General features: G+C 41.1%; 1 protein-coding gene across 5 annotated transcripts in view; it reads left to right on the top strand.

The window, feature by feature from the left end:
* Nucleotides 1–13,744, top strand: part of myo5c (myosin VC) — a 68,671-nt gene extending 54,927 nt beyond the window's left edge. For 3 of the 5 annotated variants that reach the window (XM_084060428.1, XM_084060425.1, XM_084060429.1), the window contains 8 exons: nucleotides 4,849–4,950; nucleotides 5,322–5,476; nucleotides 6,370–6,459; nucleotides 7,972–8,122; nucleotides 10,000–10,285; nucleotides 11,120–11,294; nucleotides 12,274–12,354; nucleotides 13,142–13,744. In XM_084060428.1, the coding sequence (XP_083916554.1) occupies nucleotides 4,849–4,950; nucleotides 5,322–5,476; nucleotides 6,370–6,459; nucleotides 7,972–8,122; nucleotides 10,000–10,285; nucleotides 11,120–11,294; nucleotides 12,274–12,354; nucleotides 13,142–13,294 (1,193 nt within the window). In that variant the 3' untranslated portion in view covers nucleotides 13,295–13,744. Of the gene's footprint in view, nucleotides 1–4,848; nucleotides 4,951–5,247; nucleotides 5,287–5,321; nucleotides 5,477–6,369; nucleotides 6,460–7,971; nucleotides 8,123–9,999; nucleotides 10,286–11,119; nucleotides 11,295–12,273; nucleotides 12,355–13,141 lie in introns of all 5 variants that reach the window. The other 2 variants (XM_084060426.1, XM_084060427.1) reach the window with 2 other exon arrangements.
* The last annotated feature ends 2,580 nt before the right edge of the window (nucleotides 13,745–16,324 follow it).

Here is a 16,324-nt window from a genome sequence, read left to right as displayed (position 1 = left end):
TTTTTTACATAAATCACAGGTTTTCAACCTTTTTCATATCAAGGTCCATTATTTGTTTGTCAGTTGAGCCAAGGACTACCATTTGATGAGATATAGACTCTCAGACCCAAGGCTTAGAATATTTAATTGTCGTTGGATACGATTTTCTCCACAATTCCAAGCTGTATTGATGTTGGTTCTATAGGAGAGATAACCGGCAAACGTTCATCAAAATGGACCCAGATAGCAACCCAAACGTCGACCAAAATGAAACCAAATGGACCCATTAGGGTCCATTTGGTTTCATTTTACACTCTCAAGAGTTAAATATCTATAAGGGTCCATTTGGTTACCAACTCATCATTTAGCTGGGGACCACCTGGAACCCCCCTCAAGGACCACTGGTGGATCCCGGACCACTGGTTGAGAACCACTGACATAAATTAATGCCCCACTTGCCCCACAAGAATGTCACGCAAAAGTAACTAAAATACCTGATCTACAAGCTCACAATGTGTCGCAATGTTGTGAGATTGTAGATCAACTATTTCAGCTTCCTTTTTTCTAAAGGTTTATAAAACATGTACAGATCATACATTAAAGGTTTATAAATAAATATGTTATATTGTATTAACATACTCTACCATACAAATTGGATAAGTTACATTGTATTAACATGCTCTATCATACAGATTGTATAAGTTATATTTTATCAACATACACTCTACCATACAGTGTCCAGTCCAGCTGGACACTGTATGGTAGAGTATCATTGTATAAACCTTATTTATTTGTATATCATTTATTTATTTATAAACCTTCTATCTAGTATATGATCTGCTGAATGCTGACTGTTACAAACACACGTCTGACTCACTTTACTCTCATCATCTTTAATCAGATCAAATACATCAACAGACATCATCACTGTCACATAGAAACTATAGAATTCAAACCTGATCCATAAATGACAAACACTACAATATCAAACATGTCACCATTATACCAATATAATTACAAACTGATCGCTTATACACTACAAAACATGTCATCAGTAATAATCATAGCCGTGTTTATAAAGCATGATCTGTCTGTCTGTCTGTCTGTAATACCAAAGCAATTCAAAACTGAATGATACATTAATTAAATAATCAAATGTAATTCATAATAATTATATACATAAACCAATCCCTCTGATTACCATGGACATAGGTAACTCCTAATTGATACATTACATAACATTAGTCATTTAGCAGATGCTTTTATCCAAAGCGACTTACAATAAGTGCATTCAACATAGGTAGGGAAGGAAACTACTAATCACCAGACGTCTTAAATGCATTCTCTTCTAAAACAAGCAACTGCGAGTATACCAAGGTAAAAGTGCAATATATCAGCTACCTTCTTTCTCAAACAGATGAGACAAATAGAAAATCAAATGAGCAAGAGCTAAAACAAATAAGTGTATCGAATAAACAAGATCCAATAAAACAAGAGCTTGTACAACTAGTTAACAACAAGTAGGCAAGGCAAAGAGGAAGGGTAGTGTTTCCTGAAGAGGTGGGTTTTAAGCGTGCGGCAAAAGATGGGCAGTGACTCTGCTGTCATGACATCAGTGGGGAGTTCATTCCACCACTGTGGGGCCAGAACAGAGAAAAGCTGTGACCTTGTAGATCGGCCAGAAGGACCATTGAGCGACGAGGCAACCAGTCGCCCCGAGGCGATATATTGATATATTGAATACATTGATACCAGATCAATATATTCAATATAGGCTTTTATTGGACGCCAGACGCCAGATGTTCTAAATGTGGTTTTCCAGAGTGACACAGATCCTCCCTGGTAACATCTTCAGAGACACACCAGCATCATAATCATAATTAAAAATGAATGGAAACAGTTTCTCAGTGAAAGTGTGTGTGAAGGTGTGTAGGTGTGTGTTAGAATCAGGATCAGAGAAGGACAGCTGTCCTCTGTCCCAGTGCAGCTGGACTCTGATCCTCCAGGGTTTCTGATTCACCGCGAGAACAGTCTTCTCCATATCAGGCCGTGATGAGGAGTATGCTGTGTATTCACCGTAATAGAACTCTATACACCAGTATCCACTTCCTGTGTCTCCCTTCCTCTGGTAAGACTCCAGACACACACCTACTTGCCAGTCTTTATTGTCTCCAACCTCAACATCCCAGCTGTGAGACCCTAAGTTAAAGCCCTCAGAACCCAGGACTTGGGGCCACCAGTCAAACCTCTCTGGGTTGTCAGGAAGCTGCTGCATCCCTCCACATCTCACACTGGTCAGATCATCAGACACCATGAGACCAGGATGAGCAGTGTTGGGATCCAGGATGACAGGAGTGTAGGAGACAATGTACATGTGTATCTTGTCCCAGACTCTGAAGGTCAGGTTCTTCAGGTGTTTTGCCTCGTCTATCAGCGCTCCTGAGACCGGCGGTGGGTCCTGCAGGGTGAGCTGGACTCCCTCCATCGTGGTCTTGTAGTTCTGCAGGAACGAGACGTGGTCGTGGGCTCTCAGCTGGTCCTCAGCAGCTTGGATTGCATTGGAGAGGGTTTCCATTTCTTTGCACAGACCCTCAATCCTCTCCTTCATCTCCTGACTCTTCTGAGCCTCTTCGTCCCGCAGAGCGGCGATCTTGGCCTTCTCTTCCTTTTTTAGGAACCGACGAAGATTCTGAAACTGTTCCTTAATCTGTGTCTCTGTGTTCCTGGCCTGAACCTTGATGTGTTTTTCTATTTTGTCATAATCTGTTTTAACTTCATCAAATACCTTCAGTTTCTCCTTTAAAGCCTCCAGTGATTCCTGGACCTCCTCTTTGCAAAGTCCTGACGCTTCGTCCACGGGTAAGAACTTGTGTCCGGCATGTTTTTTTGAATCGCGACACACGACACACACCGGCTGTTGGTCGTCCAGACAGAAGAGCTTGAGCTTCTCACCATGTGCGGTGCAGAGGACCTCAGAGCTCACCGACGAGGAGCTCCGGCCTTTCTCCTTCAAGAGGTTCTCACACAAGTTCTTCAGCGCAAAGTTAACAAGAGGATGGTCCTTGGAGGAGCTCCTACAAACAGGACATTCTTTTGTTGGTCTTTCCGTCCACCATTCCTGCAGACAGTCTTTGCAGAAGCTGTGGCCACAGGACAGCCCAACGGGATGTTTAAAGATGTCACGACACACGGGACAGGTCAGCTCCTCTACATGACCAGTGAAACGAGAAGGCATTTTGTCTGCCGCTCCCTGATCTGGAATGTTCTCTGAGGCTGTTACACCAGAGGAATACTAGAAGACAAAACAACGATACCATTATGAGTATCAATAGTATTAGTAGCTATAGTAGTTAATGTAGTAGTATTTTTAGTAGTAGTAATACTCAATCATAACAGTAAAAGTGTTAGCACTTTTTTATAATCTTCCTGTTCTTACCTCAGTGGAGATTGAAGCACATAACAGTCTGTTGGTCGGCCAGGTTGTTCAATCGATTCGTCCATCTATTAATTGATCTATTTATTTATTGATTGATATTTGCCTCTCGGTTTGTTTTCCGTGTCGCTCTCTGACTGACGAGTGACTCTCAGTCTGAGAAAATGGCTGAGACGACTATAGAAGGAAATGGACTTTGATTAATTTTCTTCTGATAACGGGATACACACACACACACACACACACACACACACACACACACACACACACACACACACACACACACACACACACACACACACACACACACACACACACACACACACACACACACACACACACACCTATACTGTATGTTATCATAAGACAATGAATCAAAGTTCATTTTCTTGTAGATGACTGGTTGTACTGTGGCTCCCAGGCAGAAATAAATGTTTATTTTTGTCATACATGGAGCATTAGTACTCAATAGATACTCCCTGAATAATAACTGTTTCTGCCACTAGATTTAGTTTGTTTGAAAAGACTGACACACACACACACGCACACGCACACACGCGCGCGCACACACACACACACGCACACGCACACGCACACGCACAGCACATCTTAGTGAAATGATGGTCATTCAGAGTTATATGAGGTCAGGTATCACAGACCGAGGGGGGGGTATCAGGGGGTCCCCAGCAAAATAAGTTAAAAAAGCGTCACACTCATGTTAACCCCTTTATCCATATTGAATACTTTGGCTATTCAAAAATAGCTGATCTACAAGCTCATAGCACGGCACCGAGTGCCACGCTATGAGCTTGTAGATCTGCTATGTTTTAAAAATCATGAACATTTGTGCAAATACTTGAATATACTGTTTATATTTTTAATTTTCAACATTTTAAACTCAAATCTTTGCTTTGAGGGGTCCCTGGAACAACATATTTTGAGATGGGGGTCCGCGGCCAAATTACATAATTTTGGGGGTCCTTGACAGGAAAAAAAATAAATCTAACCAAATAGCTAGGGTTCCGTGGTCTAATGCAGTAGTTCTCTACCTTTTCAGGCTGCAAACAATCACCCAGAGTTGAGGTGTTACATTTAGTTTGACTCCTTTCCACAGATAAATGTAGAAAACAGCTGATCCACTATGCTCACATGCTTGTGAACATATAGATTGACTATTTTCACTATGTTTGCCTCTCTCTTTGGCAGTAAACGCTTATACTCTATGTTGGTTTGTTGACTGTTGAGTGATAAAGCAATTGTGCACATCAACCCATTCAATATTGGAACACATCTGTGTCATTTTAGATTTCTTTGGATATTCAAAAATAGCAGATATACATGTCCTTGACCTGAAAAAGTATGAGAACCACTGACATAAATGATTATGATGTGTCTCTCTCTCTAGTATTACAACAGTTTGTATGTGTGTCTCTCAGACAAACAAGCAGCAGCGACCCTCATGGTTCCTAAAGAATACCTGGGAATGTTGGAGTTCAAGAGAGAGGACGAGGCCCGGATCATTCAGAATGTCATTCTGGGTATGGAGGCATTATTGTACACTTACCGTATTCATTTATCAATTCATTTGTTTTATTTTCTCCCTGTCTGTTTGTCCGGAGCTAATCTTCAATATACTCACTCCGTCAGTGAAAACGACTGCACTTTTTTTCAGTCTGACTGCTTTTCCTGTGTGTGTGTGTGTGTGTGTGTGTGTGTGTGTGTGTGTGCGTGCGTGCGTGCGTGCGTGCGTGCGTGCGTGCGTGCGTGCGTGCGTGCGTGCGTGCGTGCGTGCGTGCGTGCGTACACTAGGTCCTCATGTGTTGTATATATTACAGAGTTAAAGCCTAGAGGTGTAGTGGTCAACATGCTCCCAGGTCTACATGTGTTGTATATATGTATTATATTACAGAGTTAAAACCTAGAGGTGTAGTGGTCAACATGCTACCAGGTCTCCCAGCACACATCCTGTTCATGTGTGTTCGTCATGCTGACTACCTGAACGACGGAGCCAAGCTCAAGTCCCTGATGAACGCCGTCATCAGCGGAGTGAAGAAGGTGGTGCTGGTGAGTTATTACTTTACATCACCAGTAGGTGGTCATTGTACATCATCAGTGGGGACATATTCTCGTGAGCCAGGCTGTTTCCTCCCACGATGTTCAAATGCCTCCGTCATACAGTCTGCAGCACAAAGGAAGCTCTGAAAATGATCTGGGGATAAAGCGGATCTGAAGCCTCATCCCCGCTTACGTCTCGTCTTTACAGCTGCGCACATTTCTCCTAATGTAACTCAAAACAATAGAATGGTAAATGGTGCATTTATATAGTGCTTTTATCCAAAGCGCTTTACACAGATTGTGCATTACATTCACCCATTCACACACCGAAGGCAGAGGAAACCATGCAAGGCACCAACCTGCTCCTCGGGAGCAGTTAGGGGTTCAGCGTCTTGCTCAAGGACACTTCGACACTAACTCTGGGGTAGCCCGGGATCGAACTGGCAACCTTGTGGTTCCCATCCGTGCGCTCTACCGGCCACTCTACCCCTGCCGCCCCTAGCTTGTTAGTAGCTCGGATAAGAGCATTGTAATGCCTCCTCCGCGTTGTAAATTGTAAAGGTGTAATAACATTATATTAGCCGCAGAAGTTCAAAACTCACCTTTTCAGACTCGCTTTCCCCGCCTAACTTAAATCAATTCTCCCTTTCTGCCTTTTAGTCTTAGCTCATGTTTTTTTTTCTTGTGTTATGTATTATATTATAACAACACTTGCAGATGCCCGATCAAATGTGTGTCTCTGCCATTCTAGTATTATTCTATGTCTTTTTAAAATGATCAGACAAAAACAAGTCGTTTTCCTCTCTCTGAGTTAGTGAGATTATAACTGTCAACAGGTTCAGTACTAAACAGTAAAGAGAAGCATCAAAACTGAAGAACACAAACCTGTTTCTGTGTTTCAGGATCATCATAAAGACTTTGAGATCCTGTCCTTCTGGTTGTCTAACATGTATTACCTTCTGAACTGTCTGAAGCAGTACAGTGGAGAGGAGGTAAGCATGCAGCAGCTTCTATCACCTGCCCATAGGCGGCGGGTAATGAAGGCTAGGGTAGGCTAAGCTTTCCCAAATGTTATGCTGGGAAATTCTGGGAATTGTGCAAATTACATATAATATCTGTGCGCAGCATTATTTAGTTAATTTTTTGATAATAAATCAGTAAAATCAGGCAAAAATATGAATTAAATAATCTAACCTTAACCCTAACCCTATAACCGAAATAAAGTAACCAAAAACCCAAAAGAAACGCACGGATTTTGGCCGACCCCCAGCCTTACCAATTGTAAAGCTCACCCGCCGCCTATGAACCTGCTGTAATGAAGGGGGACACTTCTGGTTACTTAACACATTAAGACCGGGAACGCATCTGTGTAATTTTTAGATGTCTGTTCAAAAATAGCAGATATACAAGCTCATAGGGCGGCACATGAGCTTGTAGATCTGCTATTTTTTTTAAATCGTGCAAATGTGTGATATATATATATGTTTTTAAAGCGAATATTTTAACTCAAATCTTTGCTTCTGGGGGATTCTACAAATGTCTTCTGAATCCTAACAGTTTTTTGAAAAAACGTATGTTGCTATTATATCAGTGGTTCTCAAACTGTTTTCATGTCAAGGACCCCCAAAGTGATATGTATTTGGTCGCAGACCCCCATCTCAAAATATGTTGTTCCAAGGACCCCCATCTCAAACTATGTTGTTCCAGGGACCCCCCAGAAGCAAAGATTTCAGTTAAAAATGTTCGCTTTAAAAAAAAAATATATATATACATATTCAAAGATTTGCACAAATGTTCAAGTTTTTTCAAAGAATAGCAGATATACAAGCTCAGTGCCGCGCTACAAGCTTGTATATCTGCTATTTTGGATTAGCCAAAGTATAAGATAATGGTTAAAGTGGTTCAAATCTAAAATGACAGATGCTTTCCCGGTCTCAATGGGTTAAAATAGAAAATACTGGTTGAAGCGGACGATATGGACTTGACTCCGGTCAGAGATCCATATTCTCCGGTCAGAGAATCAGGCTCTGGAGAAGGGATCTCTTTTGGTAGATGTATTGTGCTCCATCATATTTGGTCTGTGCTTTGCTTGTACATGTAACGGTAAGACACTCTACTCTACCGACTAAATAGACTGTCTGTAGGCAAGTACCATGTCAGGCCACTAGGCGTAGCTGACAGTCTGTCTGTTCGAGTAAACCAGGGGTTCCAAAAATTTTCAGTTCGAGACCCAAAATAAACATTTTGTTTTTTTGGTGGGAAAGTACATTGTGAATTGGCCTATTTAAAAAATAGTGAAAATAATTTTAAAAATCAGCTATTTTGAAATTCTTTTGAATTATGTTTTATTTAGTTGTTTTTCATTTAAAAAATATTTTATTTGTGAAAATCATTTTAAATATATATTTTTAAAATATAGATGTATCAAACAGAATGTGTGGTTGTTGTGTTCGTGTTGTTTTCTACAGAGTGTGTAGATGTTGTGTTTGTGTTGTTGTCTATAGGAGTTCATCAAACAGAACACGAGCCGTCAGAACAAGAACTGCCTCCAGAACTTTGACCTGTCAGAACACAGACAGATCCTCAGTGACCTCTCCATCCACATCTACCACCAGTTCATCTCTGTCATGGACAAGACCCTCACTCCTATGATCGGTACGTATTCATATTAATATTGTCATTATGGACAAGACCCTCACCTAATTCTAACCCCCTTAGGTTTTTGTCTTTTTAACTACTTATTTCTAAATAAAGTTGTTTGTTTAACCTTTTTTTACCTTAAAAAAAAAAGACATATTTGTACTGGCCTGACAAGCAGAGGCTTCATATCCATATGAGTAAAATCACCCAGAGTTGAGGTGTTACATTTAGTTTGACTCCTTTCCACAGATAAATGTAGAAAACAGCTGATCCACTGTATGTGTTCACATGCTTGTGAACATATAGATGAACTATTTTCACTATGTTTGCCTCTCTCGGGTATTTTCACAATTTCTGTTTGACAATGTTTATAGTCAAGTTTGTTGATTACTTTTGACATAGTAATACTCTTGTTTTTTTTTTTTTTTGTATTAAAAGGGTCTTAAAAGTCCTTAAATTGTCAGTTTAGAAATGTGAATATATAGTATTCCCTGTAGGATATACGCTTATACTACTGTATGTTGGTTTGTTGACTGTTGAGTGATAAAACAATTGTGCATATCAACCCATTCAATATGGGAACACATCTCTGTCATTTTAGATTTCTTTGGCTATTCAAAAATAGCAGATCTACAAGCTTGTAGATCTGCTATTTTTGAAAAATCTTGACAATTTGTGCAAATCTTTGAATAGCGAACATTTGTAAATATTTTGTTCCAGGTGACCTCCAGAAGCAAAGATTTGAGTTAAAAATGTTGTTTCAAAAAATTATAAAACATACAATTCCAAAATAGCAGATCTACAAGCTCGTAGCGCGGCACTCGGTGCCGCGCTATGAGCTTGTAGATCTGCTATTTTTCAATGGCCAAAGTATGAAATAATGGCTATAGCTCATAGTGCGGGTCGGGTTTTTTCATGACCCGCCCCGCCCTGACACGGACCCCAACCCGCCTCAACCCGCCCCGCGAACCCATATATAAATCTATGGCTCAACCCGCCCCGCGACCCGCGGTGGGAAAAAAAAGATAATCATCATCATAATAGCTCAGATTTATATAGTGCTCATTTAAGTACCCAAAGTTGCTTTAAATGTTTACAGTAGCACAACATTGTCATGGGCTAAATAAACAAGCATGTTGTTCAAAATAGTTTTTTTCTTCTTTTTTTTTTGCGTGTGAGAGCGGCTGACCCGCTCACCCGCAGCGCGCATAATTGCCTCTGAAACCCTGACTCGACCACCCGCGCCGCGGGTTGACCCGCGGCATCCGGTTACGGGTCGGCCCGATCATCACTAACACTCTACCCGCCGGGCCCGTAGCCTACGGGCCGATAAATCCAACTGTAAAGCGCCGATCCCGTAGCCTACGGGCCGTGGTGCTTTTTCCTTTTTTTCGAAAAAAAAAAACTTTTTTCAATTTTCTACACGGACCATTTCATTGTAACAGCACCGGAAAGCCCTTATTTGGGATTCCGGTTTTGCCGATGCCGTCAGCCCTCATTCTAATGACGAAACTGAAACTCAATTTTCTCCTTGTTGTTTTCTTCTACTCGTCGATCACTGTTTAACATAAACCGTTCTAACTACAACATGGAGGCACCGTTTGACACGCGTTCTTCAGTGGTAGAAGCAAGCAGATGTCTGCGATGTTTACAAACAGTGCACGGCTCAATTTTAAGGATTTTAACAAGGTCTATGGCGACGTGAAAAAAACTAAAAACAATAAAACGTTGGCACTGGTGAGTACATTATGAGATTAACCTATGGCGGTCAATGTGCTAATAGCTCAAATCTAAAAAAAAACAAAAAAACATTTGGGGACCCCCCTGGGGTTGAGAACCACTGGTCTAACGCATAATATCAAACGGTGTGGTTTGTTCTACCATGCATATAGTACCAGGCATGTTGGAGCATGAGAGCCTCCAGGGCATGTGCAGCATGAAGCCTCCAGGCTTCAGGAAGCGTTCCAGCAGCGTGTGTGAAGGCGGCGAGGCCTTCAGCATCGGCTCCATCCTGCAGCAGCTCAGCGCGTTCCAGAGCACCATGCTGCAGCACGGCATGGAGGGGGCCATGCTGGGCCAGGCGGTCAAGCAGATGTTCTTCCTCATCGGGTCCGTCACCATCAACAACGTCCTGCTCCGAAAGGACATGTCCTCCTGCAGGAAAGGCATGCAGATCAGGTGGGGTCCTGTAGTGACCGAGGGGTCACGTGCAGTGGTGGAAAGTAACTAAGTACATTTACTTAAGTACAATTTTGAGGAATTTGTACTTTACTTTTGTACGTTACAATTTCCAATACTTTTACTTCTACTCCACTACTTCTTGGATCCAAATATTGTACTTTTCCCACTACATTTATTTGAAAACTTTAGTTACTACTTACTTTGTAGATTTTGATTATTATTACAAAACATACATTAACTACTTCTGCCCTACATGCATTTCGGCCATTTGAAAATAGCCGATCTACAAGCTCACAATGCGTTGTGATGTGATGCATTGTGAGCTTGTAGATCTGCTATTTTCAAAGGATTTTTTTATACATTTGAAAACTTTAAATGGGACATTCTGCATAATGAGTACTTTCTACTGTTGGTACTTTAAGTATATTTTGATACCAATACTTCTGCACTTTTACTCAAGTAACTTTTGAATTCCTGACTTTTACTTGTAACAGAGTATTTCTATATTGCAGTATTGATACTTTTCTACTTAAGTAAAACCTTTGAGTACTGTGGTAAAGTGCACATCTGTGGGACTTTTGCCATTATTGAGGAAAGAATGAGAGTCCAGGCATTCCTTCTCCTTAGTTGATTTATTAAGGAAAGAAGGTGATTACATAGTTACACCAATAAGACTTTTCATGGTACAGCTCCAGACAAGAGTCCCAAAAAAGCTCCTAGTCACGTGACGTTCCTTCGTCCATATTTTTTACAGTCTATAATGTAATGCCATGGACACTCTCTCTGTCTACTTCAATACGTGTACTTTAGTAAATGTCTTTACTGTTGTAGGTGTAACATCAGTTACCTGGAGGAGTGGCTGAAGGACAAAGATCTTCAGAGCTCTAATGCCATGGACACGCTGAAGCCGCTGTCTCAGGCTGCATGGCTGCTGCAGGTCAACAAATCTACTGACGACGACGCCAAGGAGATCATAGAAACCTGCTCTGAACTCAACCCTGTGCAGGTACAACATGAAATACAATAAAATATAATGTAATGAAATAATAAAAACCTGCTCTGAACTCAGCCCTGTGCAGGTAACAACATGCGCTCTTAAAAAAAGGTTGATTTCGGGGAACACCAAATGGACCCTCAGGGGTCTGTAACTCTGAGAGTGCACAAATGGAACCAAATAGAACTGTAATTGGGTCCATCTGCTTCCATTTGTACACTCTCAGAGTTAAAGGGATATTTCACTTTCAAAAAAACGTTGGGTAATTTTATCGTCTACTCAGGCTTTTGTGAGCCCCCCCGGCCCCCTTTTAAGTTGCTTGATTCAGTATTTAGATATTTGATATTCATTTTATTTTATTTTATTTTATCTTCCTATACAAACCCATTGTAACTTCAAACTCCATTTTTAACATGTTAGATTCATCAGAAACACCCGTCCTTGGTTCTGGTGACTCACCCTGCCCTCCTAATACTCGAGGGGGGCGTGTTTTTTCGATTACTTTTTTCATTTCCATTATTTCAGCAAATATCTAAATACTGAATCAAGCAACTTAAAAACTGTCTGGGGTGCTCACAAAAGCCTGAGTAGACGATAAAATGACGTTTTTTTGTGAAATATCCCTTTAAATAAACACTGAGGATTTTACAGTTGTATCAAAACATACGTAAACTGAACTCATACAGTATATTCATATATCTTGATCTTTTTATGTTAACTTTGACATGCTTGTTTAATGTTAGATTTTTTTTCTCCCTGACCCACCCCCCTCCTTTTTTGTTCTTCTCCCTTTCTGAAAAACAACAACAATAATAGATTCTAAACAGTAACACAAACACTAATTCCACCACTTTTTTTTACCTGTAAACCAGTGATAACGTTGATTCTGATTGCAATTATAAAGGTTTGAGAGCCAACTGGTCTATTATTATTATAGAAAACGGTGTTCTGTGCAAAACTGACTTAAAAAAAAAAAACATTTTATTTGCAGATTGTCAAGATTTTGAACTCCTACACGCCCATTGATGACTTTGAGAAGAGAGTGGTGCCATCGTTTGTGCGCAAAGTACAGGTGGGCTACCTGCTGTTTAAAATCTACTGTATAAAAATCTGGTGAAAATCTACTGTACAAAGTGTAGGTGAGCTATCTGCTGTTTAAAATCTACTGTATAAAAATCTGTTTAAAATCTACTGTTTAAAGTGTAGGTGAGCTAACTGCTGTTTAAAATCTACTGTATAAAAATCTGGTGAAAATCTACTGTACAAAGTGTAGGTGAGCTATCTGCTGTTTAAAATCTACTGTATAAAAATCTGTTTAAAATCTACTGTATAAAGTGTAGGTGAGCTAACTGCTGTTTAAAATCTACTGTATAAAGTGTAGGTGAGCTAACTGCTGTTTAAAATCTACTGTATAAAGTGTAGGTGAGCTAACTGAACTGCTGTTTAAAATCTACATTATATTGAAATTCTTTATTAGGAATAACCCCTTGAGATGCAGCATCTCGAGGGGGTCCAAATACAGCAGTACAATATACTGTAAACATACAATACAAAGACAGAAAAACTAAATATCAACCAGACCAAAAACACAACCCATAAGACAACACAAAATCAGCTTGTAGATCTGCTATTTTTGAAAAATCGTGAAAATGTGTGCAAGTCTTTGACAATATATTCTACAAATGTCTTAATCCTAATGGTATGTTGCTATATCAAAATGATATGTATTTGGGCCGCGAACCCCATCTTAAAATATGTAAGAAATCTCAAAATGACACGGAATGCGTTCCCGGTCTCAAAGGGTTATTAGAAACCTTCTCAGATGTTCTTTCTGATGTGTTTTGTTGTTGTGGTTCCAGTCGTTGCTTCAGGAACAGGAAGGATCCACACAGCTCATGCTGGACGCCCAGTATCGCTTCCAGGTCACCTTCCCTTTCTGTGCGTCCGCTCAGCCACTGGAGCTGCTGCAGGTCCCCACCAGCCTGAAGCTGGGGTTCCTCACCCGGGTTTGAACCGGCCCCCGCTCAGCCACTGGAGCTGCTGCAGTTCCCAACCAGCCTGAAGCTGGGGTTCCTCACCTGGGTTTGAACCCGCCCCCCCGCCACCGCTCAGCCACTGGAGCTGCTGCAGGTCCCCACCAGTTTGAACCGCCCGCTCACCACTGGAGCTTCTGCAGTTCATCACCCGGGGTTTGAACCGCCCACGCTCAGCCACTGGAGCTTCTGCAGTTCCTCACCCGGGGTTTGAACCGCCAACGCTCAGCCACTGGAGCTGCTGCAGTTCCCAACCAGCCTGAGGCTGGGGTTCACCTCACCCGGGTTAGAACCCCCCCCCCCCCCCCGTTTGTCTCACATTCCTAAACCAATAATCTGATGACCAGCAGCGGTTCCGGTAGGAACTGCATCAAATTATTGGCTTAGTAATGTGACAAAATATATATATATATATATCCATGAATTCTCCAAGGTTTTTTTTTTAAAACAGCTATATTTACAGAGAAGAAAAAGGAAAAACGGGCGGCAGTGTGAATGATTTTCCCCTCATCTTCCCCTCATCTTCCCCTCATTTCAAGGGGATTTAATATCCATCTCCACTTGTGGTTTTCTGACAGATATGCTTTTTTTTCAGGCCAGTTTTGAAAGAAGCCAGTGATTTATTGATTTATTGATTTTTTTTTTATACCATTATAAGGTTCTCAGAAGCTCATTTAGGTCATGCTCAACAAGTGTTGATTTTGACAGCAAATTTTGATTCGGTTTGCTCATGGTCTTTTGAATAAAATTCCATTTAGTTTTAGTCACATTTTAGTCATCTGAAATGTTTTAGTTTTTGTCTAGTTTCAGTCGACTAAATATCATACGATTATAGTCGACTAAATCTACAGTTGATTTAGTCGACCAAAATGTATTTTGGGCGGTGCCTTGATGGCGTCATAATGCCTGATTTTACACTTTGCATGCTGAAAATAGCCGATCTAGAAGCTCACAACGCGTCGCAGAGCGACGCGTTGTGAGCTTGTAGAGCGACTATTTCCAGAGTGCTCAAAACATATAATTAATTGTCTTTTATTTCTTATCCACTAGTCCACTCCACTAGTCCCTCCCTACCATTCACTAAGCAATTTACGACTATATTTTGTACTTACCGGCATTTAAGACAATTCCTACACCAGCAGTCAGATTCATTCATGTTTTATTGTCTGTGCTTTGAGCGTGAGGTGCGCACGTTCTCAAGTCAGCCCCGAGGCTGTCTTACCAGGGATCAAGTGTGCGTATGTCTTTAGAATGCATTATTCTTCATGCCTAAATCAATTACAACAGTGCCAAACCTCAAAAAATATATATATGTGCCCAACATTTGTCAACTCATATATATATATATATATTTTTTTTTAAGTCAAACGATGTATTGCTTGTAGCCTATGCATAATATAGACATGATGTAGATTCCACCGCTTTTTATTTATTTTCTAGGCTATCAGTCTTAGTTTTAGTCATCAAAGCTTAGTTTTTATTTAGTTTTCGTCAGTGAAAAAAAGGTAGTCGACCAACATTTTTCGCCACAAAACAACACTGCTCAGGAGGTAGCGGTACAGCAGTGGTTTCCCAACTTTTTTAGCTCGAGACTCAAAAGAGGAATTCGATGACTTCCCGGGACCCCAAACTAGTGAAAAATCGCCGATCTACAAGCTCACAACACGTTTTATAGCCTGAAGTTTGGCTATTTTCACTACTTCTTTATTTATTTTATAAAACAATTAGCATCTGTCTGTGTAATTTTAGATTTTAGCGTTGGCTATTCAAACATAGCAGATCTACAAACTCACAGCACGTCACTCTGTGCCGTGCTGTGAGTTTGTACATCTGCTATTTTTGAAAAAATAAAATAAAATAAAAAAGTGTTTGAAAGATGTTGAATAATTTAGAATTTATTTTATTACAAATCTTCTCTTCTGGGGGGTCCCCGGCACAAAACATTTTCAGATGGGGGGGGGGGCAAATACATATCATTTTCGGGTTCCTTGGCACGGAAAAGGTTTGAGAACCACTTATATATGACCGACTGATGGATTTTGTCTAGCCTAGGGAGAAAAACAAAAAAATAAATAACTAGAAAATGTGCTCCTCGGAGCACAGGTCTCCGCCAGTACTGTTCCTGATTAATCCTGGCTTACCTCACTTCAAAAGATATACTGTAAATGATCTTTTGAAGTGACACACCTATTTATAGAACTCTATTTCATCATGCGTCTCGCTCAGGGCCGGAGTGGGACTCCAAATCTGGCCGGGAGATACACGCCCACCCAGGCCACCCTGCGCGCGCGTAGCGCGCGCCGATTTTTTGGGGGGGCCCTTTTTTGGGGGGGCCGTATTTTTGGGGGGCCTTACAAAAGGGGGGCCTTTTTGGGGGTTAAAGGTAGGGGGGAGGCCCGCAGCTGCACTGAGCTGCAAGCAACACTGACTGCATTGAATTGAAATTGACTGTGGTTGGCCTGGCCTGAGCTTAGGAGAGATTTTTTTTTGCTGCATCACTTAAGCGCCGCGCTGGCTGTGGAAGGCTGGCCTGACCTGATATTTTTTTTTGATGCAAAAAAAAAAAAAAAAATTTTTTTTTTTTTTTTTTTCAGGCAGGCCACTAGAGGGCAGGCCACCGGGAATAGTCCCGGTCCTCCCGACGGCCAATCCGGGCCTGGTCTCGCTAGCCAATCAAAGCACACCCTTTCAACATATTGTCACGTGTCACGTGAAGCTTGACCAATGTTAGCTTGGTGGACACACGGAAGGACGAGAACGAAAACATCTCCTGGCGGAGACAAAAAATCAAATGAAAAAGTGTCTAGGTTCCTCGGTTTGATTCCCTGTGCCCAGAACACCGTTGCTGCATCATGGACAGGATCTGTTTCCTGTCTCTCCCTGTTTCCTGTCTCTCCACACTGAATGTCAATTAAGACAATAAAAAGAATTGCTGTTCGACAGATATTTTTGATGAATTGCTTGTATTGTATCCTTTACACACTCTCTCTCTCGCTCGCTCGCTTTCTC

This window comes from Gymnoscopelus microlampas, assembly GCF_963454915.1.
Source record: "Gymnoscopelus microlampas genome assembly, chromosome: 6".
In the NCBI taxonomy this organism is placed as follows: domain Eukaryota; kingdom Metazoa; phylum Chordata; class Actinopteri; order Myctophiformes; family Myctophidae; genus Gymnoscopelus; species Gymnoscopelus microlampas.
This window is presented reverse-complemented; position numbering and strand designations above follow the sequence as displayed.